The sequence below is a fragment of the Pelodiscus sinensis genome, chromosome 8, assembly GCF_049634645.1.
Source record: "Pelodiscus sinensis isolate JC-2024 chromosome 8, ASM4963464v1, whole genome shotgun sequence".
NCBI classification, from domain to species: domain Eukaryota; kingdom Metazoa; phylum Chordata; order Testudines; family Trionychidae; genus Pelodiscus; species Pelodiscus sinensis.
The window spans coordinates 21,410,648-21,438,637 of record NC_134718.1 but is presented as its reverse complement, the minus strand read 5'-3'; the positions used below and the strand labels follow the sequence as shown (position 1 = coordinate 21,438,637).

At 42.7% G+C, this 27,990-nt stretch overlaps 1 protein-coding gene across 2 annotated transcripts in view; it reads right to left on the bottom strand.

Annotated features, from left to right (window-relative positions):
* BICC1 (BicC family RNA binding protein 1) overlaps window positions 1-27,990 on the bottom strand; it is a 241,577-nt gene that overhangs the window by 33,220 nt on the left and 180,367 nt on the right. For both annotated transcript variants that reach the window (XM_075934848.1, XM_075934849.1), the window contains 6 exons: window positions 17,908-17,987; window positions 12,920-13,078; window positions 12,040-12,093; window positions 10,558-10,752; window positions 7,651-7,902; window positions 52-183 (listed from right to left, as the gene is read on the bottom strand). In XM_075934848.1, the coding sequence (XP_075790963.1) occupies window positions 52-183; window positions 7,651-7,902; window positions 10,558-10,752; window positions 12,040-12,093; window positions 12,920-13,078; window positions 17,908-17,987 (872 nt within the window). The remainder of the gene's footprint in view (window positions 1-51; window positions 184-7,650; window positions 7,903-10,557; window positions 10,753-12,039; window positions 12,094-12,919; window positions 13,079-17,907; window positions 17,988-27,990) is intronic.

Sequence of the window (27,990 nt, the reverse complement as noted above, 5' to 3'; positions counted from 1 at the left end):
GTACAAAGAACATACCTCCTAATTTGAAAAATGTGTTAGGCTTTCACCAACCTTGCTTGGTTGTTTTGGCTTTGGCTTGATGCTGATGAAGACATCTAATTGTTCCATTAGTTGACTTACAATCTCTGGTTCTATTTCAATTTCTTCCTTCATATCGAACATCAGCACAAGAGGAAGGCAACCCTGGAAAGTTGAATCCAAATTATAAACTACTCTTCTACCAAATACAGCACTGGAACATGAACATCAATATTTCATGTCCTATGCAGCTCAAGATCCTAGCAGATCTGACTGAAATAGTGGGAATGAAATTTTTCAGAAGTATTACTTCCCACAACCCCAACACTCAGAGAGCTTGACAATTTGAAAAAGAATCTCACCTTATAGTGACCAGAGATTTAACTCACATCTTATACACATTCACTATCCTGAATTAGGGATGTTGGAAGGGTTGACTTTTGTAAAAGTGTACTGTCAAATTGCCATAAACTATGGTCACAAGAATAGCTAGCAGTACCATTATTTGATCATGTTGTTAACCTTAAAATCAATTACGAAGCTGAAGACAAAATAGCTTAAGTTGGCTTTTGGTGCTGTCTATACAGCAGGAAGTCAAAGGAAGAACACTCAAATTACCTAGACTCCAGTCAGTTCATTTCCTTAAAACCTAACCTTTCACTTTTGAAATTGTTGCTTTGGTAGTGGTAAGTACACAACACTTTTGAGAAATCTGACTTTTTAAGAAATGTGCTTTAACAGGGATTCTCAAACTACAGGTTGTTTGTGACCCCTGAGAGGATCATGAGATTATTTCATGGGGGGAGGGGTCACAAGCTGTCAAACTCCTTCCCAAAACCCTGCTTCACTTCCAACATTTATTAATAATCTTAGACGCAAAAAAATTATTTTAAATTGGGGAGGAGGTGTCACACTCAGAGGCTTTCTTTGTAAAAGAAGGTCACTACTACAAAAGTTTGAGAAGCACTGTGCATGAACATGGATTTTGCTGCCCTAAGTTTAGACCTCCATTTAAAAAAAAACACTTGGCACATGTTTTTTTTTTAAACTGGTTGAACTTCTCTCTCTAGTCCAGCACTTTTAGGACCTGACTGTTGCTGAACCCGAAATTTTGTAGGACCATGGAAAGTAACCCTTGTCTAGCAGCATTACCAACACTTCCATTGCTTACTGGGGTGTGGTCTATTCTAGTACCTTAGGGTATGTCTACACTACAAAGTTAGTTCGAACTAACAGACGTTAGTTCGAACTAACTTTCATAGGCGCTACACTAGCGCTCCGTTAGTTCGAATTTAAATCGAACTAACGGACCGCTTAGTTTGAACTAGGTAATCCTCCTTCCACGAGGATTAAGCCTAGTTTGAACTTGCTAGTTCGAATTAAGGGCTGTGTAGACCCTTAATTCGAACTAGTGGGAGGCTAGCCCTTCCCAGCTTGCCCTGGTGGCCACTCTGGCCAACAGCAGGCAAACTCTACTGCCCCCCTCCCGGCCCTGGAGCCCTTAAAGGGCCACAGGCTGGCTACACAGTTTGTGCCAGTTGCAAGGCTGCCAGCACCCGTGCCAGAACACCTTGCACCTGACACCCATGAGCCAGCCACCCGAGGACACCCAGCCCTCCCCCTCTTCCCGGGACCAGCCTGGCAGCTCCCGGGACCCTGCCCGGGGCCGCAAGAGGCGGGCGCCCACGTGGTCTAGTGCGGAGATCGTGGACCTCATTGAGGTTTGGGGGGAAGCCTCCAATGTCCACGATCTCCGCACTAGCCACAGGAAGTCTATGGCAGTCTATGGCCGCATGGCTGCCAGCCTGGCCGCCAGGGGCCACCAGCGCAGCTGGGAGCAGGTGCACTGGAAAATCAAGGACCTGCGGCAGTCCTACTCCCGGGCCTGCCTGCCAGGGGCTGACCCGGAGGCGTGCCCCCAGTTTTTGGCTCTGGACCGCCTCCTGGGGGCTCATGCCGTCCCTGCCCCCCGGGACGTGATAGACCCCGGGGCAGAGGGACCGCTCCAGGAGACGGAGAAGGAGGAGGAGGGCTCCGAGAGCCAGGAGCCTGCCAGCAGCCTGCCCAGGACCTGGGACCCCCGAGGCACCCCACAGAGCCACTCGCCTGTGTCGTCCGAGGCCGGGGAGGCATCCACCTGTGAGTACCATCGTGCTCCCCTTATGTGTATGGGGGGCTGGGGCGAGAGGGAGCCCCGTGACCGTGCGCCTGGGCCTTGCCCACCACGGAGCAGCAGCTGGGGATCCTGCAGGGGCCCTGGCCTTGCAGAGGGGAGCTGGGTTTCACACACCTGGGCCCCTGGGGAAATTGACCGCTGTTTTTGTTTCACCACAGCCGCAGCACCTGGGCCTGCAGGGCGCACCACCCCGCCTGCAGCAGCTGCCCGTGCCCGGGCAAGCAGGAGAGCCAGGAACCAGGAGGAGTACCAGAGGCGGCACCTCCGGTTCCTGGAGCAACAGCTCCGTCTCCAGGACCACTGGGTCCAGGAGGACCTGAGGCTGCGCCGGAGGAGCTTGGAGGCCCTGGAGGAGCAGGGCCGTGCCCTGCGAGGCCACCTCCAGAGCCTGCTGGACCGCTTCCCAATTCCTCCTGCTCCCCCTGCTCCCCCACCTGCTTCTTCCACACCCCCCGTCCCTCCTGCCCCACCCTCCACAACCATTTCCCACCAACGCCCCCGGACCGCAGTGTGGCGAGACGGGAGAAGCAGCCGGACTCCCACCACTGAGCTTTCCTTTCCCTTCCTCCCTTCCCTCCCCTTCCTGCTCCCTAGTACCAGGTTTTCCCCTCCCCTCTCCCACCCTTCTTCCTCCCACCCCCCACCCCAGTTATGTTAAATAAAAAGACATTTTTGTTTGAAAAAAGGTGTCTTTATTTGACAGTAGGTAGGGAGGCGAAAGGGGGTTGGGTGGAAGAAGGACCCAGTGGGGCATGCAGGGAGAGGTCAGTCCTCCTCCTCCACCAGGAAGCTCTCCCACAGGGCTTCCCGGATCCGGACGGCCCCCCACTGGGCTTCCCGGACAGCGGCGGTGCGGGGCTGACCTTAGTGTCCAGCCATGCAGTCAGCCTCAGCCATCCAGGCTGGCAGGAAAGCCTTCCCCTTTCGCTCACATAAATTGTGGAGCACACAACATGCTGCCACCACGGGAGGGATGTTGTGCTCGGCCAGGTCCTGACGGGTGAGGAGGCATCGAAAGCGGGCTTTCAGTCACCCGAAGGCCCCCTGTACCACGATGCAGGCCCTGGTCAGCCTGGCATTGAAGGCCTGGCGGGAGGGATTGAGGTGCCCCGTGTAGGGCTTCATCAGCCACAGCTGCAGTGGGTAGGCGGCATCCCCCACCAGGCACACGGGCATGTCCACGTCCCCGACCCTGATGTGGCGGTCGGGGAAGAAGGTCCCGTCCTGCAGCCGCTGGCACACGGAGGAGTTGCTGGCACACGGAGGAGTTGCGGAGGAGACCCGGGCGTCGTGTGCTTTGCCGGACCAGCCCACATTAATGTCCGTGAACTGTCCCCAGTGGTCACACACGGCCTGCAGGATCACGGAGAAGTACCCGTTGCGGCTGACGTACCGGGACGCCTCGTGTTCCGGGGCACGGATGGGGATGTGCGTCCCGTCGATGGCCCCCCCGCATTTCGGGAAGCCGAGGGCGTCGAATCCCCGGATGACGGCGTCCGGGTCGGCAAGGCGGACCAGCCTGTGGAGCAGCACCCGGTTGATGGCCTTGACCACCTGCAGAGAGAGACACAGCAAAGCGCCAATCAGTGGGGCGCCCGGGTGGCTGGGAGCATTCGTGCCCTGGCAGTGCCCCGCGCCCCACTCCTGGAAGCAACCCCCCAGGCGGCGTGTAGTACGGCCGGGACAGACCAACCCCTCCGGTGTGGGGCGCTTTCGCCTCCTCCCGCCCCCCCTTTGTCCCTGGGGTGGCCCATCCCCTCCTCGCAGCCCCCCTCCCCTCCAGCGCAGTGGCCGACGAGTGCCATACCTGCATGAGCACCGCTCCGACGGTGGATCTCCCCACACTGAACTGGTTCTCGACGGATCGGTAGCTGTCCGGCATGGAGAGCTTCCAGAGGGCAATGGCCACCCGCTTCTGGAGGGGGATGGCGGGCCTCATGTGAGTGTCCCTTCTGTGCAGGGCAGGGGCGAGCCACTCGCAGAGCTCCAGGAAGGTGTCCCTCCTCATCCTGAAGTTCTGGGTCTAATGTCCGTCTTCCCAGCACTCCAGGACGATGCGGTCCCACCAGTCGCTGCTGGTGTGCAGACGCCAGATGCGGCGGGGCACGCCGGTGCCGGGGCACCGCCGTGGCTCCTCCACGGCCCCCAGGGCGGCCAGGTGGAGAGGCAGGGGGCTGACGTGCACCAGGTGGTGCCAGGCAGCCTCGAGCCATTGGTGGCAGGCTTGCAGGAGCAAGTCCAGAAAGTGCACCAGAAGGTGCAGGGCGAGCTCTGGCTCCATGTTGCCACCTGCGGCGGTGTCCCCAAAGGGAAGCACCGACACAGACGGGCACAGAGACCAACGCTTTGCTGTCCCTTGGCGAGGTTGGCAAGGAAGCAGGAAAAGCTGAGAACCGGCTGTCCGGGGGGGTCCCTTTAAGCTCGAGCCTCAGAGATAGCCTCAGACAGCAGCCACACAAAGCAACTACTGACCTGATGCCCTGCCAGAACCGGTTTCAGCTGCCCTTAAATGCCCCCCTGCGTCCAATCAGTGTGGAATTAGCAAAAATCAGCTAGTTTGAATTAGCAAAACACTAATTCGAACTAGTTTTTAGTTCTAGATGCGTTAGTTCGAATTAGCTTAGTTCGAATTAACTAATTGGAACTAAGTTAGTTCGAATTAGCGCTGCAGTGTAGACGTACCTTTAGTCCTAAATAACCCCCTCCACTCAAGTTTGAATATGTAAGCCATGCATCCACACTTATTCCCAGAATAAGGGGCCGTGGAATTCAAACTCTGTACTCCTGGTATTCATGAGGAATAATGCTAATACCAAACATGTAAGTCTGAAAAAACTTTAGTATGGATGCTCCAATGCCCTAATTCGAACTAATTGGCCTCTGGGAGCCTCCTGCAGCTCCCCAGAGCACTTCCTGGGGCTCTGTATCAGAGGTTCACGTTAACAGAAATTCCACGTTAACAGAAATTCCTCAGACTAATTTTGATGCTTCCCTATCGCAAAGACATGGAAGTTCCAATTTGTTAAACTGGGAGTCCATAAATTGATTTTAGTAAATTCAAAATAATTTCCTAGTTTAGACATGACCTGGGATTTTAGTAGACATTTAGGAGTAAATTAGAGCTAAACAATAGCACAGAACTCTGAGAGCCAGGACAGGTGGCTGTAAATAAATTTTATGGAACACAGGCAATTCGGCCACACTCATGGCATAAAGTAGTTAAAAGCTTTTACATTAGTAAATACCTGTAATACACACACTCAGTTTTTCCAATTTAAAATGTTCAATGTTCCATGTTCAATTTTGTCTTATCTAGCAAATACAGAAACTTGACTATATAAAAGATGAATGGATGTTTGTAATGTAAAACTTGCTTTTAAAAACAATGTTATAGGTATAAAATAGAAATGGGAGTAAATGTTTAAAATATGAGGAACAATGCCAGGTTGGACAGACTAAATCTCAGCTAGTTTTTCAGTTTAGGTCAGCATACTGGTAACTCAGCATTACAGAAATTACCAGCTTTACTACCAGGAAACTGAATTTTGCAATATTCTAAAAACCTTTCAATAGTTTCTGATCTTTCTTTCTTCCAGGTAGCAAAGGGTATTTATACTATATGTTATGTAGTGTTTTAGGGCATTACTGTCTCCTCTATTTTCTTGTGCTTGAATGACAATGGGAGCAGCATTCTTCGAAGTTCACTGATGCTATACATAGAATAACTCTCTCTCAATATTTATAAGAATGTCAATTCAGGAATAAATTATATGTCTACAGTCACTCTTCGCACATTGTATTTGTAATATAGAGAGCCATGTACACACCTACACTTATGCTCTCTTTCTGGCCATTCTCTCTGTCATTGCTGACTGGAGTATGCATGTCGGGGTGATAAAGGAAGGGAGAAGAGTTAAAAACGGTACAATACTTAAGTTTCTATCAAAAAAATTTCAGAGTTCATTTTTTATTTTTATTCACATATTGTATATATTGAACTAAAACGAAGAGCTTACATCTACAAGTGATATTCCCACATTTCTGTAACTAGTCTTGATAATATGATTTTCTTTGTTACATGAGATATAATCCAACTCCTAACATAATACACCTAGTCATAGCTCTAGATCATGCTCCATATCCCCCTAAAAAGCCTCTATTAAACTCAGAAAGAATGACTAATGTATAAAGAACACTATACTAAAGATTATTTTTACTACAAAGTGCTTGAAGTTAAGCCTTAAAACACTCACTAGTAACAACTGTAATTAAGTGTAAAGCTTAAAAACATTAAGATTGCGATGATGTGACTAGTTGAATCAGTTATTTCATTTTAAAAAAATCGAGTCCATTTTGTTTTCAGTGAGGTGAAACACAAATATGCCTCATGCAGAAATAATAATTTGTTATTAAACACCTAACCTAATGTCCATGTTGATACTTATGGTTAGTTTTGTTAAAAATAGTATTGATAATTAGAACTGGCCAAAGCTCAGAGAGATTTGGTTCCCAAGGGATATTCTTATTCACAATATTGCTTTTGTTCTGATTTGGAACAAAAGCAAGTTTCCTGGTGAAGGAAATCCAGAGATCCCCAATAATTCTGCATAAAACACATTGAAATATTGTGTTCCTGAAAAAAAAAACAGGCAATTAACAATGTCAGTTTCATTAAACTGCTTTATGACAGCAATACCCCTCCACCATGTATAATGGCCAAACTGGACAGTCTCTTCAACAAAGGATTAATGGACACAAATCAGATATTCAAAGCGGTAACACATAGAAACCTGTGGGAGAACATTTTAACTTGCCAGAACACTCATTAATGGATTTAAAGGTGGCTATTCTCTTACAAAACAATTTCAGGAATCAAGAGAGAATCTGTGGGACTAGCATTCAAATGCAAATTTGATAATATCTTGCACAGTTTGAATAAAGTCATGAACTGGAATGGCCATTATATTCAACACCCAAATGACATCAAAGACTAAGTATCAGGCACTTACAGTCTACTCGATGAGCCTCATGTAGCATGGACACTTTAACAGTTCCATACCTTTCTTTTCCCTTTCCTCTTTTTCTGCTTTATATTTCAAAATCTAGGCCCCTTGCTCCATATTTGTCATCTGAAGTGGGTTGTGCCCACAAAAGCTCATGATATTATTTATATATTTTTGTTAGTCTCCAAAGGTGCTACAAGACCATTGTTGATTTTTTTTGCTTCATCACAGGGAGACTGACTGGTTCACAGGGCTGCTGGGTTCCCTCCTCTAGCTAGAGTGTTCTAGCTCCAGAAAGGGCTCTCCCCACATGTCTGCTTTCAGCAGCCCCAAGAGTTCTAGCTATAACTATAGCTCCTGCCACAGAGTAGAAAGCTTATCACCTGCAGACCACCTGGGTATTTTCTTTTAATTGTTTGACATTTTTTATACAAATATCACTAAAATATTTACCATGAGATATTGTCTGGCAAGACAGACTGACTCAATAGTGCCCTGGAGGTAGACAGTGGATTTCTTTTGTGGGTTACTGGGGTCAGGGAAGTGGATCTGAGCACCAGTTCTCTGCATGATGTGTTTGATGTTACTGCCATTTCGACCCATCATAAAGAGATGATGCTGTGCTGCGATATCTAGCTGTGTGCTCACAGGGATTGCAGAGGCCAGACTGCCAGCCAAGTGTTCCAGAAGCATTGCTGTTCCTTCCTATGCAGACAAATGAGAGAGAACACATTACACAGAAACAACCAAACCACAAGGCAATGGATACAAAGTAAGCAGATTACATTTGCTTTAGTCACCACACATTTCACATTCCAGAATAAGTAAGGAGGTTTTACTAATGTAAAAAAACAAAATATATAATTTTGTTTTTAATTCACAAGGAACTGGACTTTACATAACTTGACCTGTGTTCACAAAGTACAGTTTTCAGGATTTTTGGCCACTGAAATCAAAGGGAGTTAGGTACTTTGGAAAATGCTACTGAGCTCCCATCTGTATCCCAGGCCCCTAAATACATTTGAAAATCTGGCCTGTAATGTCTTGGACTCAATCCTGCCCCTGGTGCCACATCGGTGGAACCTGTGCCCACATGCAACCACACTGAAGCCAAGAGGAGCATATGTGAACAAATCCAGTTGTAAGATTTGATCCTCATTTTGGCCTATAAAGCCCTAATTGACTTGGGACCTATTACTTGACACCATATGCACAGGTATGACTTCTTGCCCTTCCTGGTTACTCTTTGTGGCTAGTCTGCAATCATGTCCAGCAAACAAACCAAAACCAAAAAAACCCAAAAAATCCCCCACCTCCCCCCCAACCGTGCCAACTAATGTAACATATAATAAACATAATCATCAAATAATATTTATTAAATATAAATAGTATTTATTAAATAAGTTAAAACTTTCAGACATAAAGAGACAGAGGAAAATGTATCCACGATTAAAAAGAAATATGTACAATATAAATATAATAGGATAGTCAGAATGGGTCTCTGGGAGCACTATTTGTCATTGAACATCCTAATTTTCTCTCCCTATGTCATGCTGCCAAAGCTGTCATCCACAGAAATACTCAAACCAGAGATCCTTTGCTTTTTGCTTAAGAGGTAGTCAGCAGCACGTACTGAGTAACCAGCCCCTTAAACTGGGAATTAACTGTTTCCCCCTCTGCATGAAATAGCCCAAATTTGTTAACCTTTTGAGCATTTGGGGAGGGCTCAGGTGGTTAGGGTTTGGTTTGTTCATTGTTTATATTTTTTGCTTATTTGCTGCTTTTGGAGTTAGGTAAGATTGGCCTCTTGCTCTGGTATAGCTGTTTTTCATTTTTATTTTGTGATATTATTAATCATTTACCAGAGTGCCTGCCTAAAGTCTATAAGGGTATGTCTACACTACCCCCCTAGTTCGAACTAGCGGGGTAATGTATGCATACCGAACTTGCTAATGAAGCCCGGGATTTGAATTTCCCGGGCTTCATTAGCATAAAGCCGGCTCCGCCATTTTTAAAAGCCGGCTTGTTCGAACCCCGTGCCGCGCGGCTACACGCGGCACGGGCTAGATAGTTCGAACTACGTAGTTATTCCGAACTATCTGTACGCCTCGTTCCACGAGGCGTACAGATAGTTCGGAATAACTACGTAGTTCGAACTATCTAGCCCGTGCCGCGTGTAGCCGCGCGGCACGGGGTTCGAACAAGCCGGCTTTTAAAAATGGCGGAGCCGGCTTTATGCTAATGAAGCCCGGGAAATTCAAATCCCGGGCTTCATTAGCAAGTTCGGTATGCATACATTACCCCCCTAGTTTGAACTAGGGGGGTAGTGTAGACATACCCTAACAGATTAAAAAAGCTTAAAAACAATGAAGGGTCCTGTAGCACCTAAGACACTAACAATTTGTATATAGGATCATGAACTTTTGTGGGCATAGCCCACTTCTTCAGATGAATGGAGCAAGTGGAGGCCTCTTGCTCCACTCATCCAAAGAAGTAGGTTATGCTCATGGGAGCTCATGATACTATATAACATTTTTCGTCTCTAAGGTGCTACAGGACCTCTCATTTTTTAGGTTACAGACTAACACAACTATCCCTCTGAGACTTTTAAAATTTAAACTTTAGTAAACATATAAAATTAAGTTTCACACTGACATTTTTTTGTACACACACAAATCCTGTTTTATCAGCCCTTCCCCAGCAGATCTGTGCAACAAGACACCACTTAAGCAACTAAGTTTTAACTAGGGTGACCATCTGTCCCATTTGTCCTGGGACAGTCCCATATTTAAGAGCTGTTACAGCATCCTGACTTTTTTTTTTTTTTTTTTAAATGGGCCCATTTTCCTGTATTTCCCCTGTAGCAGGGGAGGAACTGCCAGTGCTCAGGGCTTCAGCCACTGAAGCTCCAGCATTGGCGGCTCCTCTCCCCTCCCCATCCTGCATGCTATGGGGCTGAACTTCATCCCTGCAATTGGGCAGGGTCGGCCAGGAGCCGCCGGCATTTGGAGCCACGGAAGCCACTGGGCTGGTGGCTCCTGCCCCAACTACTCTGGGGCTGGAGCCCTGAGTGCTGGCAGCTCCCCTCTCCCCATCCCGTGTGGGCTGGAGCACTGGCAGCTCCCCTCCCCCCAGAGTGTAAGCAGCACCCCTCCCCATGCCCTGTGGAGCTTGGGCCCCGAGCGCAGGTGACTACTCTTTCCCTGGAGTGTCAGCAGCACCCCTTGACCACTGCAAGGATGAAGCCCCAAGCATCAGCTGCCCCTCCCACTTGCTATTCTATATTTGGCATGGGGAGATATGGTCACCCTAGTTTAATACACTCAGAACATCTGAAATAGCTTTCTTTAAATGTATTACCTTCACGGCACTAATATTATTCTGTGACCCTCTGACAATGACAGTAGCGCCGTACATTCGAGAACGTTGTTTAAAGGAAACTGAAATGTTATAAGTCTGTGATATATGCTGAATTGTGGGAGAATTAGGATCTGGAATGGGTTGGAGAATTCCAGCTATGGGTAATTCAAACATAAGTACCAAAGGAAGCAGTTCCTAGATTGAGAAAAAGCATAGCATGTATTGAAAGCACTATAACATTTACTCAGGCTACCACTACTTTAATAACGCTTTAGAACTTTCTATCTTCTGCTGGGATAACATTTAGACTATCTACAATCTCCATGAACTTCCTTTACAGAAAAGTCAGTTTGTTGACATAATCCAAGGCAAGTTGTTTGCTATAACAAGCAAATAGAAAATAAAACCTCATTACCCTGCAGGGAAAAAAGTGGGAATGTCATACGTTGTTAGAAAAAAAAACTGCAAGAAGCCAGAGAGATTTTTTGCAAATAAATGTGGGGAAAAAAATCCCCAAGCAAAAACAACATGTCACATTCCCACACTCTTCTATTCCTACATACTATATGTTGAACTACTTTTCTAGAAATTCATGCAGGGATCTTGCTCCATAGTGGGATGGCTGGGATTATAAAATTAATGACTTTCAGGGAAAGGTCCTATAAGTCATAGTTTATGTCACAACAAACATGCAGCCTTAATGTATATAAAAGTACAGAACATTAAAATGTTCATAATATCATAAGGTTTAACATACAGTGCCCATTTACACACAATTGTGAGAGATTCATAAAAAATCAGAAGACATTGTTATGAAGGAGGAAATCAGTGCAGAATGTGTTGGTGGAACTTTTATTTTGCTACAGTGTACCACGTTAATTACACTTACTGTATATAGCAATTAAAATTCAATCAATTAACTTGAATTTTAAAGTAGTCGGCAGAGGGCGAATTTACCACATTGTTCTTAATGATAGAATCATAAAGTATTAGGGTTCAAAGAGACCTCAGAGATAATCTAGTCCAACTCCCTGCACAAGGTAGGACCAACCCCAACTAAATCATTTTTAGTATAAGGACTGCAAGATTAAATCTAGTTAATATAGATGACACTAAATTCAGGCTTTAAATTGGTTTAGATGCATAAGGTGACTAAACATAGGTCACTTCAGTGTTTTGTATTTCATCCAGATGGATGCCAACATTCTCAAAACATACACATACAGAACTCATGAGTCCTTTATGCATATTTTGCATTATTGTTTAAAATCAGATAATTAAAATAATGAAAACAAATTAATATTCATTGTGAATATAGCTGATATTATTTTCTTGCAATTTTGGGATTTACAATATGCATAGAGATCACAACACAGAGCTGGTTAATACTTGGAACTGAACGATAATTTTCCACCCTTATCCCCTGACTTCTTCTACCTCCAATGTCTTTGAGATGCATGGGAGCTAGTGAAATACAGTTACCCGTATTCTAATTCTGGCAGATTCCACTCCAGCTGGCTGGCCTGCAATAGATACCTGGAAAAGTCAGGACACAGACAGCACAGTATTAAGTTTTCATATAAAGTAACTGAAAAAGTCTCCAAGTATTTGTTATTTGTATATGTATTATATTTCGGTTGGCATCTGAGGTATTTTCTAAAACAGTAGTTGAAAACTGAATCCCTCCAGTAAAGGGCTATTTTTATATATTGATTTTTATGCCACAAATCTACAACATTCTGAAAATTTCAAATAAGCAACTGAAGAAACCGTAATAGCCATTCAGAACTAACTTTGCAATTACTATTCTGTAGATCTTAAGGTTGATATGGAACCATAGTTTCTATTGTAGTTATTTACAGGTCTTAAAAAATGCCCGAACAAATTATTAGTATACTATAATGACTAGGGATATCACTGTGTAGTCAACTATATAATTAGCCTGGGCTTATTGGTTAATTTTATCAGCTACATGCCTTCTCCCCACCCTTCCTGCAGCCTGAATGTGCACATAAAGCTGGATTTGACCAGTTATAATGTAAACTTCAAAGAAATGTGCAAACGGATGCAGCAGTACAAGTATCTTTAAATAAAGTCTGTGAGTAAAATGTTTTATTTGTGCTATTAGTAATCATTATGTCGATTATCAAAAATATTAAGTTGTATATTTTCAGTCATGCAAATGGTCATTCTCGTACAGATTTTTTTGACCACTTGTTCTGAATTTTTATGTAGTTTGGCTCTGTTTTGAAAAGGTTGCTGACTTCTGGTCTGAAGGTACAGCTCCAGCAGACAGAGCCCCACCATAACAATTCTCTAGGCATATATACTTGAAAATATACATACAATAAGAAATACTTACTTGGTTACTCTTTTCAGCTTGGTTATTCCTATTTGAGTCTGGAAAATGGATGTGACAACCTGTTTCTTCCATCACTTTTTTAATGTTATTGCCACCTTTGCCAATCACATGAGAATGTTCTGTATGTGAAACATCCATCTTCAGGGTGACTCGATTACTCTAAGGGTCAAAACATCTATTTATTATTGGAGTCTTCAGAATGGAAGAGATTAGCATCAGTATTTTGTATTAAATTATATTTATATAACTATACATATAAAGAGGTCATCAGAATATTTTAAAAACGGCTTATCCTCAATTAAGACAGTTGTCAATGTTGTCAATTAAGATTTGTTTAATTGCTAAACCATGAATAATTTCTTTCTGATAAGGAAATCAGCGTGGAATTAAATACATTTGATTCCTGTGCCATCAGGTTCACGAAACACTTTTTAAAGAATGGTCAATGAGAGTTGCACTAGGTTAAGAAATATCAACAGAAGTACCGAGGCGTTTTAGTTTACTCAAAATAAGATGCAGTTGAGTTTTCAAACTTTCAAATAAAGAGCTAGAAAAACTATTTTAATTCTCTTATGACCATAACTTTCATATTTCAGGATTCTCAATAATGTGAGGGGGTGGGTTTTTGGGGGGTTGGATCTACAACTCTGCCATTTTAAATACAAATCTGCACAAAGTAGTTTGATGAAAACAATTTGGCCTTGTTAACTATAAGGAATGGTTTAATTATATAGAATGACCTCAGTTTGGTGATCACTAGGTCACCATACAGCTAGGCAGTAATGACAGCCACTGCACAGGAGAGGCTCATATTAAGAAGTGTGCAAATCTGATGTGGCGAGGGAGATTTCAGAAATGTATGGCCTCATACAGGATCTAGCTTCAGTACTTGTGGTTCAGACTATTAAAACCAACATTTAAAAAATAGAATATAACAAAATAATAAACTCACGGTTTAAAAAAATAATTTAAAAAACAATTGTTTTCTGGGACTTTCTGTGTAGCTAGACCACTGTAAAACGTATATTGGGGCATCAGGATTATCCATTTGGCTTGGGGAGCAGGAAAAAGGAAGCTAAACTCAAGGTAAGGAGAATCCCTAACAGTACAACACTCATTTCATAGCAGGTTAAAGTGTCCCTAATGTTCAACAAACTAAAATTGACCCTTTGCCACAAACATGCAGTACACTGCGCTATAGAAAGATGCAATGTGCTAACAAACTACCTACATGAAACAGCTCGACAGGCCGATTGGCCAATTCTCAAAAGGGGTATTTCCCAATTTCTCTTTTACTCAAAATATTAGAACAGCTATTTCTTACAGATCTGACAAATTGTAACTTACGTACAACCATACACACAAGTCTCCCTGCCTCCAATTTATATTCCTTTTCCTGCTCTCCAGGCAATATGAGGAACTCCTTGTCTCCCAAGTAGGTCCCCACCTGCTGCTTCCCTGCTATATGGAAGAATGAATGTGTGGTGAGTATGTAAATTTCAGTTAATGTATTTGAGGTTTGATCTCTAGATCAGCAAGCAGTCTCTCTCCTTTTCCCACCATACCCTAACCTTTCTCCTTACGTTGCTATATGGTTCCTTGCATGTTCGTCTCCACCATCATCATACGCAATTAAACACTGGAGCCCATAATTTCAATACAAGGCCTCCCCCAAAACTTATCAAGGCACCAGGAACTGATGAGATCAACAAAGTACACTAAAACTGGAGTTTCTGAGCTGAGAAATCTGATAGTTATGACAGACAAAACTAAAAATGCATCGAGATCAGCTCATTGTTTGAACACTTGTGACTTCAAAATATATTCTCGTATTTGCATTGGTGTTGAGGCGTAAGAAGGTAGCCCACTGAATAGTCACTACAACTCAAAATGAGTGCCATTTCTTATGGGTCCAACATAAGGAAAGTTTCCAGCTTGATGATTATAGAATCATAGAGCTGGAAGAGACCTCAGAAGGTCATCAAGTCCAGCCCCCTGCTCTAGGCAGCACCAATCCCAACTAAATCAACTCAGCCAGGGCTTTGTCAAGCCGAGACTTAAACAACTCTAGGGATGGAGACTCCACTGCTTCCCTAGGTAACCCATTCCAGTGCTTCATTACCCTCCTGGTAAAATAGTTTTTTCTAATATTCAACCTGGATCTCTCCCACCACAACTTGAGACCATTGTTCCTTGTTCTGCCATCTGTCACTACTGAGAACAGCCTCTCTCAATCCTCTCTGGAACCTCACTGAAGGCTGCTATCAAATCCCCCCTCACTCTTCGCTTCTGCAGACTAAACAGACCCAACTTCCTCAGCCTCTCCTCATAAGTCATATGCTCCAGCCCCCTAATCATTTTGGTTGCCCTCCACTGGACCCTCTCCAATGTGTCCACATCCTTTTTGTAGGGAGGAGGGGGCAGAACTGGACACAATACTCCAGATGTGGCCTCACCAAAGCTGAACAAAGGGGAATAATGACATCTCTGGATCTGCTGGCAATGCTCCTCTTAATGCAACCTAATATGCCATTAGCCTTCTTGGCTACAAGGGCACACTGTTGACTCATATCCAGTTTCTCATCCACCATAACCCCCAGGTCCTTTTCTGCAGAACTACTACTTACAAGCTGGGGACCGACCAGTTAACTATGCTTGGCATTCTTCCATCCCAAGTGCAGGACTCTGCACGTGTCCTTGTTGAACCTCATCAGATTTCTTGTGGCCCAATCCTCCAATTTGTCTAAGTCACTCTGCCCTCAAGCGTATCTACCTCTCCCCTTAGCTTAGTGTCATCCACAAACTTGCTGAGGGTGCAATCCATCTCCTCATCCAGGTCATTAATAAAGATATTGAACAAAACCGGTCCTAGAACCAAACCTTGGGGCACTCCGCTAGAAACCGACCTCCATCCTGACATCGAGCTGTTGATCACTACCCGCTGGGCCCGGCCTTCTAGCCATCTTTTTATCCATCTTACTGTCAATTTATCCAATCCACATTCTCTTAACTTGCTGGCAAGAATACTGTGGGAGACTGTATCAAAAGCCTTGCTAAAGTCAAGATACATTACATCCACTGACTTTCCCACATCCACAGAGCCAGTTACCTCATCATAGAAGCTAATCAGATTGGTCAGGCACGACTTTCCCTTTGTGAATCCATGCTGACTATTCCTAATCACTTTCCTCTCATCCAAGTGCCTCAAAATGGATTCCTTAAGGATCCCTTCCATGATTTTTCCAGGAACCGAGATAAGACTGACCGGCCTATGGTTCCCTGGATCGTCCTTCTTCCCTTTTTTGAAGGTGGGCACTACATTTGCCTTTTTCCAATCATCCGGGATTTCTCCCGATCTCCACGACTTTTCAAAGATAATGTCCAAAGGGTCCTCAATGACATTTGCCAACTCCCTCAGTACCCTCGGATGCATTAAGTCCGGGACCCATGGATTTGTGTATGTTTAGCTGTTCTAAATAGTTCCTAACCTGTTCTTTACCCACCAAGGGCAGTCCATCTTCATCCCATCCTGCATCACTTAGCGTATTAGTCTGGGAGCCCACCTTGTCCGTGAATACAGAGGCAAAGAAAGCATTGAGTACTTCAGCTTTCCCCACATCATCTGTCACTAGGTTACCTTCTTCATCCAGTAGGGGCCCCACATCCTCTCTGATCACCTTCTTCTTGTTAACATGACGGTAGAAACTGTTCTTGTTATCCTTCACATCCTTAGCCAGTCGCAATTCCAATTGTGCTTTCGCCTTCCTGATAACCCCCCGGCATCGAGTTATACATTTAACATGATGATCATCCAGCATTTATATTTATCTTTTATAAGCCTGCTTGGACTTTAAAATTGCCAGAGATAATTGGACTTGTAATTTTAAACAGAGTACACAGTTCTCTCCAGTGTATCTGTGGCAAGACCTGGGCCTTCATAATTAAAAGTCCCTGAGTACCAGTTGATCTAGCTATCTCTTGGACCATCATGGAATTTTCAGCCCTAAAGCACATTTCCGTACAGAAGAGAAGATTATCTTTGAAAAGATTTGCAGAGGAGATTACCTCCATAAAATTAAAAATTACCCTACAAACTGGAGAGATCTCAATCAGTTTGAAGTCAATACTTAATAGCATATGTCTTACTACTAGCTTTGAAATGCTAGCAGCAGCATTGAAAATAAGGGAGAAAAAGTGTATTTAGGTAAAGATGGCAAAACTATCTTGCTGAATATGTGCATTTTGAGCCTGAATAATAAATTGACTCTTCCTTTTGTACTCAGTGAGATTGCCTTAGACTTTTCTTTTGAACACTACCTTGCATTTTGAATATCAACTCCACTTTCCAAATAAGCTTTGAGTTCTTGGTCTGTTTTTCTGTTATATTAGCATTTGTCCTACACCTAGCTAAACATTTACATATATAATGTTTAGATCACCATAATATCTGAATGCAGACAGAATGATCTGCCAATTTCTAATATTGTGAAACACTTAAATCTGTGAATATAACATAGCCCCACCCATTTATTTAGCAAACCCCTTTATACTCAAATTCCTCATGCTCAATGACTTATTGCTGAAATCTAAAAATTAGGAAAATACGCCATGCTTTCCACACTCCCTTACGACATAATTGGCCACACAATCCACTACTTGAAGTGGAGTTTGACTGAATTTTTTAAAGATAAAACTCAGTTTAAGTTTTTAGCTAACAGAATAAGGAAAATCTCACCCTTCCCCAAATGTGAATGGCGCAGAGCTAAAAAACAGGTTCAAATGGAAGTGTACTGCATTCAGTATCTACACCCCCACTCCACAAAGGACGTTATACTAACCATATAATTTTAATGTAAAATTTTAATCAAAACTTCTGCCTTTTAAATTTATTGTAAGTCCTCCAGAATTTAGCATCACTATGGCATAGAAAAATGGGCCTGCACACAGGATTTAGGCTTAGGTCTCCATTTTTAAACTAATTTTCTTACTTTTGTGTCTAAGACGGACATGATCTTCTCTTTAGCTTCTTTAACATTTTCTTTTTTTCCAGAAACTTTAATATGAGGATCTAAATAAAGAAATAAAGATCAGTAAACAAGTGATATGGGGGGAAAAAATCTAACAACATATTTACTCTTTCACTATCAAGCATTTAAATAACTGAAAAAGCTTTTGTTTATTTTTTTTTAAAAGGGAACTTTAGATATGTTGAAGTTTTGAGGTGAACTAGATAATCAAATCCGTTTGCAGTTGAACAATTATTGCAGCATGTTAATATCAATATGTTTCAATAGCATTAACTTATGATTTATTGTGCTATATAATATCTTAGTAATGCACAAGGTTTTTAAAAATGCAAGATTATCCACTGATCTGCAGTATCACAGGAGTAATCTACTATAGTGTAGACATGCAACAAAACTGTACCAAGGTTTCTCTTGTTAAATGCTAGCAATAGGAAACTCGTAGCCATTTGATACCAGTCTTTTATATGCCAGTTTATGCTTCTAGCACACAGAAACTAATCTGTGGAGGCCTACCCACTCTTAATTATGCAATTAACATGGTTATTTGATCTCTACATTGTTACTGGTCACCTAACCCAACACAAAACATTGAAATTGACATAAACTCCTTCCCTTGAGCCATTACTAACAGTTAATAGATGCACAAAATATATATTACATATTTAGGAGGCATTCAATACTGAGTATCACCCTACTGAAGTTTTTGCCTAATCAGACTGAAAATGCTTGGATGTAAAAACGTAAGTATTGACCCCAAGAGGTTTTAATTAACAGTGAAATGAGGAAAAATGATGTACATCAATAAGTTACCAAGGAGTTAAATTCTGAAACACTTACATGCAGTCAAAATGGTCAATGAAGAATCTGGCTCATGGATGTTAAAATGGGATTAGGAACCAACCTCAGTGTTCATTAACTGAAAATGACACCTTATGTAGAAAGGTAACACTATCTGGTGTCTGGAAATATGAACTACCATCATCGTATATTCCCAAACAAACAGAAATGGATTCAAACCAAACAAAACCTTGAATTTCCAAGTGTTAGACCTGGATTTCAGAGTTTGGATCCTGTCTTGTCTCCTTTTTCTTAAAACTGAGACTATGCCTGTTCAGTGTAGCATGGCCCTTTCTCTGATAGTGGAATTTAAACTTGCTCAAGGAACTTCTAAATCCACTGTTTCGTAATGCATACTACTATGATTACACCGAGTACTGCATCTTTACAAAGGCAACATTCTGCAACACCTATGGACATTGATATTTTCAATGGAAAGGAGAAACAGATACACCATCAGATTAAATCTACCTTTCCTCTATCACCAGAAATGTTACACAGTCAGGGTATGTCTAGACTACATTGTTTTTTCGAAAAAACCTGCCTTTTCGAAGAAATTTCACCTCTGTCCATACTGCAATTGAGTTCTTTTGAAATAAATCGAAAGAACACAGGGGGTTTTCCAACACTGGTAAACCTCAAATTACGAGGAAGAGCAAGGAAGAGTGCTTTCAAAAAAAGGTGTGTGTGGACGCAGAACGGGGACATTTTACGAAAGAAGAGGCAGCCAAAAAAAGCACAGGTACCCTGGTGGCCATTCTGTGAATAGCAATCAGGGCTTTTGAGAGAGCACTCTTTTGAAAAAGCAGATTGCTTTTTTGATCCAGTTTTGAGGTGGGGATGCTCTCTTTCTAAAGAAGCTTGCAGTCTAGACGTACCCAGAATTATAACATCCTTTATTTTCAACTGAGTACAAAAAGTTTACAAATCAAATACTATTTAAAATGCTTAGATGCTGCTATGTACCAAATACAAGAGAAAACAAATTTTATCTCTACATGTTTTGAAAATATTCCACAAAGAGGAATGATGGAGTCACCAAGAATTCTCTGCCAAATTGCACTGAGCTAACAAAAATTAAACACTTTGAGTTCGAATAAGATGTTTTAGTTCTAATTAGATTTTTGATTTTTTAATGGAAAACAATTAAAAAAAGTGGTGTGCACTCATGGGATTTACAGAAACTCTGATATCCTGATTTTGCAGACTTTCCACAACAGCACCTTCACAATTTTTAAAGGGCATTTTCTCTATTTTTTCCTCATTTTAAGTTTGGCATAACAAGAGCTAGCAACAGATGTGAAGGGTAACAAGAAAGGTTTCTACAGGCATGTTAGCAACAAGAAGGTGATCAGAGAAGGTGTTGGGCCCTTACTGGATGAGGGAGGTAACCTAGTGACAGACGATGTGGGAAAACCTGAAGTACTCAATGCTTTCTTTGCCTCTGTCTTCAGAGCCAAGGTCAGCTCCCAGACTAATGCACTAGGCAACACAGTATGGAAAGGAGGTGGACAGCCCTTGCTGGGGAAAGAACAAGTTAGGAACTATTTAGAAAAGCCTAAACATACACAAATCCATGGACCCGGATGCATCCGAGGGCACTGAGGGAGTTGGCAAGTGTCATTGCAGAGCCTTTGGCCATTATCTTTGAAAACTCGTGGAAATCAGGAGAGATCCTAGCTGATTGGAAAAAGGCAAATGTAGTACCCATCTTTAAAAAGGGGAAGAAGGACAATCCAGGGAACTACAGACCTGTCAGCCTTACCTCAGTTACCGGAAAAATCATGGAAGGGATCCTCAAGGAATCCTTTCTGAAGCACTTGGAAGAGGGGAAAGTGATCAGGAACAGTCAACATGGATTCACAAAGGGCAAGTCATGCCTGACCAATCTGATTAGCTTCTATGACGATGTAACTGGCTCTGTGGATATGTGAAAATCAGTGGATGTGATATACCTATAGCTTTTGATACGGTCTCCCACAATATTCTTGCCAGCAAGTTCAGGGAGTATGGACTGGATAACTTGACTGTAAGATGGCTAGAATGTTGGGCCCAACCAGTAGTGATCAACAGCTCGATGTCAGGTTGGTGGTCAGTTTCTAGCAGTGTGCTCCAAGGATCGGTTCTAGGACCAGTTTTGTTCAACATCTTTATAAATTACCTGGATGAGGGGATGGACTGCACCCTCAGCAAGTCTGCACATGACACTAAGCTAGGGGGAGAGGTAGATACGCTGGAGGGCAGGGTTAGGGTCCAGAGTGACCTAGCATTGTTATGGGCTGGGGACCGACTGGCTAAGTAGCAGTTCTGCAGAAAAAGACCTGGGGATTACAGTGGATGAGAAGCTGGATATTAATTAACAGTGTGCCCTTGTAGCCAAGAAGGCCCCTTTATTCAGCTCTGGTGAGGCCACCGCTGGAGTAGTGTGTCCAGTTCTGGGCCCCCCCACTATAGAAAGGATGTGGACGCATTGGAGGGGGTCCAAAATGCTTAGGGGACTGGAGCACATGACCTATAAGGAGAAACTGAAGGATTTGGGTCTGTTTAGCCTGCAGAAGCGAAGGGTGAGGGGGGATTTGATAGCAGCCTTCAACTTCCTGAAAAGAGATTCTAAAGAGGATGGAGAGAGGCTGTTCTCAGTAGTGACAGATGGTAGAACAAGGAGCAATGGTCTCCAGTTACAGTGGGAGAGGTCTAGGTTGGATATTAGGAAAAACTATTTCACTAGGAGGGTGGTGAAGCACTGGAATGGGTTACCTAGAGAAGTAGTGAAGTTTCCATCCCTAGAGGTGTTTAAGTCTCGGCTAGACAAAGCCCTGGCTGGGTTGATTTAGTTGGGATTGGTCCTGCCTTGGGTAGGGGGCTGGACTTGATGACCTCCTGAGGTCTCTTCCAGCTCTATGATTCTAAGAAGAAGTCTAAATATTTTTTAGCGCAAAATGTTTGAATATGCTGCTGTAAGCAATAGTTCTTAGAAGCAAAGATATCAGCACCATAAGAATGTTACAAGTATCTGTTTAGAGGTGACATAAAAAGAGCATTTGTATTTTGTTGAAAAACAGAGTTTGTTTTTTTTAATATTTCAACACACTTCTGACCAGTATGACAAGAGGTAATTGAGGCCACCATCTTGGTATCTCCTAAAATTCTTAGTATTAGTTTTATGCCTGTCTTTGTTTACAAACGTGAAAAATTAGGTGAAAATAGATTTTGGAGATTCTTCATTTCTCATTTCTATTGTGGTTTTAGATTTTGCTCGTGTTCACAATTTTTTCTAGTTTATTATATTTTAGCCTTTATTTTTGTTCCCTAAAAAAAATGAAAATGAAGTATTTTATATTATGTATTCAATTTCTTCCAAAAAACCAAGGAAGAAAAACTAAGCTACCAATAGAAATTTTCAAACTAAACAGCATTTTCCCACAGACTAGAAAATCTGTCAAGATAAGAATCTTAATTTTCATTCGTTTACAAGGTTTCCCCACAATGACAATACAATGTAATTACAAATAAGTATATGTTTCTAGTTTATAGAAGTTGCTCTTTGAGACTCAGTTCTCTCTTTCCATCAGGGAGAGGAATTTCATGGGAATATTTTGTACCTTACTGATGTAATTCTAAATCTTGCAATTATCACTTGTGAGAGGAGCACAGATACTGAAACTACTAGAACTAAAAACCAGTATCTTCTCTTTAGCAATACTGAGAAGTGGACAGCTCCTGGGGACTTTGCAGGGTCGGATAAAGCACAGTGTCGGATTACCGGGTGTACTTAGATTTCCACTGTACTTAGATTTCCAGAAAGCCTTTGACAAGGTCCCTCACCAGAGGCTCTTAAGTAAATTAAGTTGTCATGGGATAAAAGGGAAGATCCTTGCATGGATTGAGAACTGGTTAAAAGACAGGAATCAAAGGACAGGAATAAATGGTAAATTTTCAGAATGGCAAGGGGTAACTAGTGGTGTTCCCCAAGGGTCAGTCCTAGGACCAATCCTATTCAATGTATTCATAAATAATCTGGAGAAAGGGGGAAACAGTAAGGTGGCAAAATTTTCAGACCATACTAAACTGTTCAAGATAGTTAAGACCAAAGCAGACTGTGAAGAACTTCAAAAAGATCTCACCAAACTAACTGACTGAGCAACAAAATGGCAAATTAAATTTAATGTGGATAAATGTAAAATAATGCATATTGGAAAAAATAACCCCAACTATACATACAATATGATGGGGGCTAATTTAGGTACAACTTATCAGGAAAGAGATCTTGGAGTCATCGTGGCTAGTTCTCTGAAGACGTCCACGCAGTGTGCAGTGGCAGTCATTAAAGCAAACAGGATGTTAGGAATCAGTAAAAAAGGAGTAGAGAGTAAGACGAAGAATATCTTATTACCCTTATATAAATCCATGGTACGCCCACATCTTGAATACTGCGTACAGATGTGGTCTCCTCATCTCAAAAAATATCTACTGGCATTAGAAAAGGTGCAGAGAAGGGCAACTAAAATGATTAGGGGTTTGGAATGGGTCCCATATGAGGAGAGATTAAAGAGACTAGATCTTTTCTGCTTGGATATGATAGAGGTATATAAAATCATGAGGTATGGAGAAAGCGAATAAGGAAAAGTTATTTACTTGTTCCCCTAATATAAGAATTAGGGGCCACTAAATGAAATTAATGGGAAGCAGGTTTAAAACAAATAAAAGGAGTTCTTCTGCACATAGCGCACAGTCAACCTGCAGAACTTGCATGAGGAGGTTGTGAAGACAAGGACTAAAACAGGGTTTAAAAGAGAACTAGATAAATTCATGGAGGTTAAGTCCATTAACAGCTATGAGCAAGGATGGGCAAGGAATGGTGTCCCTAGCCTCTGTTTGTTAGAGGGGTGCGATGGATGGCAGGAGAGAGATTACTTGATCATTTTCTATTCAGTTCACTCCCTCTGAGACACCTGGCATTGGCCACTGTCGGCAGACAGGATACTGGGCTGGATAGACTTTTGGTCTGACCCAGTATGGCCGTTCTTATGGCTCTCCCCAGCACTGGCTCCTGCTCCTCCCCTTGCTGCCTCTGATACAGATCTAGGCTTATCAGGTAGTCAGTCCACTGTTCAACTAGTCTTTTACATTCCTATTAAAATGTATGCCTAATTTATAATTTGAGTTTTTCTTCAGATATCAGCAACTGGTTCTTCTTATGCCTCTCTTCGATTAAAGAGCTGTTTAGTATCTGGTAGCTTCTCATGTAGGTATTTTTCCAATATGGAGGGAGAAAAGGTCTTGCTAGCTGTTGGGAGAGGGGATAAAGCTGCACTGGATGGGACTCCTACCCTGAGCCCCTCCTCATCACCTAACTCTCAATCTTGCACCCCCATATTCCCAGACTCCTGCCCTGAGCCCCACCTCAATCCCCAACCCTGATTCCTGTACACCCTATGCTCCCAACCTCCAGCCCTGATTCCTGCACACCCCCACATCACCAGCCCACTGCCCTGAAGGACCCGGGCAATGCTGGGCAAATCTTCCAGTAAATATTATAAATCCAGAAAAGATTTTTCTTAAGTGTTGGATAATGGCAGTAATACTTCCACCCTTCCCAAAATGAAGTAAAATGTGGTTTTCAGTATAACCTGTTTCAGTGGGGGATACTTTTTTTCAGTGGGGGATACTAAAAGAACTTCAAGGATTAATCCAATGTCAACAGGAGTTTCCCCTCTTGAAGAATGGGGGAAGGAGGCTTATAGGTAATAGAACTGCATATTTAATTCAGTCTCAGAGGGGAAGTTGTGTATACACACATGCGCACACACACAAAATATATGTATCATAAGCTTTTGTGGGCAAAATACATATGAGCTGGAGTGGGGAAAAAAATGAACCCAGAATTTATAACAGAAAAAGGAGAGGGGGGGGGGGAAATGTACCTGTCAATTGTAGTGCTGGTGCTAATGAGGCTGGAGTTGTCCTGGAAGTGTCCTGAACATTTCCAACATAAGAAGAGTCTGGACGTCTACATTGATTGCTTCTACAAATGTGCATAGGCTGACATGAACAACCATCATCGTGTGGCATATAATTTGAGCCATGTAGAATACAATGCTATCTACAGCCACAAAAACAACTCTAATATAATCAAAGAGGCTGACAAAGGGGATGCTGCTGTCATCATGAACAGGAGGCTGCCAGACAACTCACTAACACCATATTTTACAGGCCTCTGTCCTCTGATCCCACTGAGGAATACTAAAAGAAATGACACCATCTGCTCATGAAAACTCCCTGCTACAACTCAAGACCAGATCTATACACCCTCCCCTCCCCAATCCCTGACTAGGAGTATTTTATCTGCTACCCAAGATCCATAAACCTGGAAATCACAGATGTCCCAGCATCTGAGGCATTAGCACACTTACAGCAGGATTATCCAGTTATGTTGACTCTCTCCTCAGATCCTATGCTACCAGCACTCCTAGCTACCTTCAAGACACCACTGACTTCCTGAGGAAACTAGAGTATCAGTAATCTTCCTGAAAACACCATCCTGACCTCCATCGATACAGAAGTTCTCTACACCAAGATTCCACATGATGATGGACTTACTACTGGCTATCAGGAACACTATTCCCAATGATGGCATAGCACACCTGGTGGCTGAGCTATGTGACTTTGTCCTCATTCACAACGATTTCCAATTTGGGAACAATTTACACCTTCAACTCAGAAGCACTACTATGGGCATCCATATGGCCTCACAATATGCTAGCATTTTTATGGCTGACCTCGAACAAAATGTTTTCTGAGCTCTCACCCTCTAGCTTCCTTCCTCTAATTATGCCAGATTGATGACATCTTCATTATATGAACCAACAGAAAGACCCTTAGAGAACTCCACATGGATTGCAACAATTTTCACCCCACTATGAACCTTAGACTGGACCAGCCAACACAAGAGATTCACTTTCTTGACACTGCAGTACAATTAAATGATGGCCACATTTCTACCACCTTATACCAGAAACCTACCAACCACTGTTCTTACCTACATGTCTCTAGCTTCCATTCAGAACACATCACACAATCCACTGTTTACAGGCAGGCCACAAGATACAACTAGATTGGATTTGCTCTAATTCCACAGACAAATGCCTACCAGACTATCAGGCATTCTTAAAACTTAAATATTCACCTAGAAAAGTGAAGAAATAGATTGAAAGAGCCAGACAAGTACCAAGGAATCTGCTTCTTCAAGACAGGTCCAAAAAGGAAAATAACAGAACATTACTAGTCATCACCTACAGCCCCCAGTTTAAACCCCTTGAGCACGTCATTGGCAATCCTACAACCTATCCTGGAAAACGATCCCCACTCTCACAAACCTTGGAAGACAAGACAATCCTTTCCTACAATCCCTTATCCCGAAGCAAATTCTTTCCAGCAGCCACTCATCACACCTCAGACATCATACCCACGAACTTACCCCTGCAATAAACTCCATTGCCAGCTCTGTCCACATATCTATACAAGTGACAGCATCACAGGACCTAACCAGGTAAGCCACAACATCAGGGACTCATACAACTGCACATTCTCTAATCTGATCTATGTCATCAAGTGCCAGCAATGCCCCTCTGCCATGATATTGGCCAAACTGCACAGTCTCTGCGACAAAGGATAAATGGACACAAGTCAGATATCAGAAACGGTAACACACAGAAACCTGCAGGGGGACATTTTAACCTGCTTGGACACTCAATCATGGATTTATAAGTAGCCATTCTTCTGCAAAGGAATTTCACAAGCTAATTATAGAGAGAGAGTGCGGAATTGACCTTCATATGCAAATCAACAAAGACATTGACTGGATGTCTCATTATAAAACCAGCCTTCCATATATCCAACACCCTATAGACATCAAAAGCTAAATATGAGATACTTCCAGCCCACTCAACCTCATTAGTACCTGCACTACAACTGACAGGTAGTTTCCCCCCCTCCCTTCTTTTTCTATTATAAATTCTGGGTTCCCTTTTTTTCCATTCCAGCTCATGTGAAGAAGTGGGTTTTGCCCACAAAAACTCATGATACTATATATAATTTTGTCAGTCTCTGAGGTGCCACAGGACTACTCAATATATTATTCAACGAGCAGCGAAATGTATTACATGAAATGGTAGAAGCTACAGTTACACTAATATAAGAACCACCACTGGAAGTGGTTCCCAACTTTCTTCAGTTTACTGAAGCAGATTCCCTATTTGAAGCAGATTGCTGTTTCCCCCACCCACCCTTCCAGTGCTTCATGACTTAGCACAGACATTGTCTTCTCTGCTTTTGTGCCCATCCTTTTCCACCTTCTTGTAGCCCCATTGGAAATGGCATTTTCATGTTTTTCTGTAGCTGAACTGAAACCAGGAGAATGTGAGGTTTGGGCTTGCATTCTTCTACTTGGCCCTGCCAATGCTGGCTGCACTGGGGCATCTGTGGCAATAACTTGGAAAGGATTTGCCTGAAGAGTGTTCCTTAATGAGCATGCAACAGAGGGGGAACAGTGAACTGGGCACAATTTACAATGATGCACAGGTATAAACAAGAGAAGAAAAAGTAAGTCAAGGCCCCAGGCTACCTCTGGACCTGGCGACTAATCCTGTGAACTGGACCCAGCTATCTCCATCTCCCTTAATCAACTTCAAGCAAGTGGCATTTGAAAAGCCCTACACCCTTCACAGCTCTTTTCCACAAGCAGCTAGCACCAGCCACAGCCATGGCATAAGGTACAAGTCAGGACCATCCAGCTGCCCTTTATCTCATCTATAGACCATCACAGCTTCCTGACACTCACTTAGCTCTGAAATTTGGACTCTGAGTATTGGGGATTTTTTTTCATTTGCTTTATTTGCTTAATTTGACATGGGGTTTTTTGTTTCCCATCTTTCCCATAATTAAAAACCTTTAATTGTTCCATACATAAATACTATCTCTTGTGCTTTCCCTTCCTCGTTTTCTTCTACCTCAATTTATTTTTCTTTGCTTTTTCCCATAATCCGTGGCCTTGAGTATTTATTAATCCTCTCACCAATTTAGCCCCTCCAAGCATCCACTCCATCAAAAGAATACAAATAAAAGCTTGCAACCCTAAAACTAAGTTTCAATATATAAACAGAAGAAGCTGCATGCACAACCCACATCAGTCCACTTAAAGGACAGCCA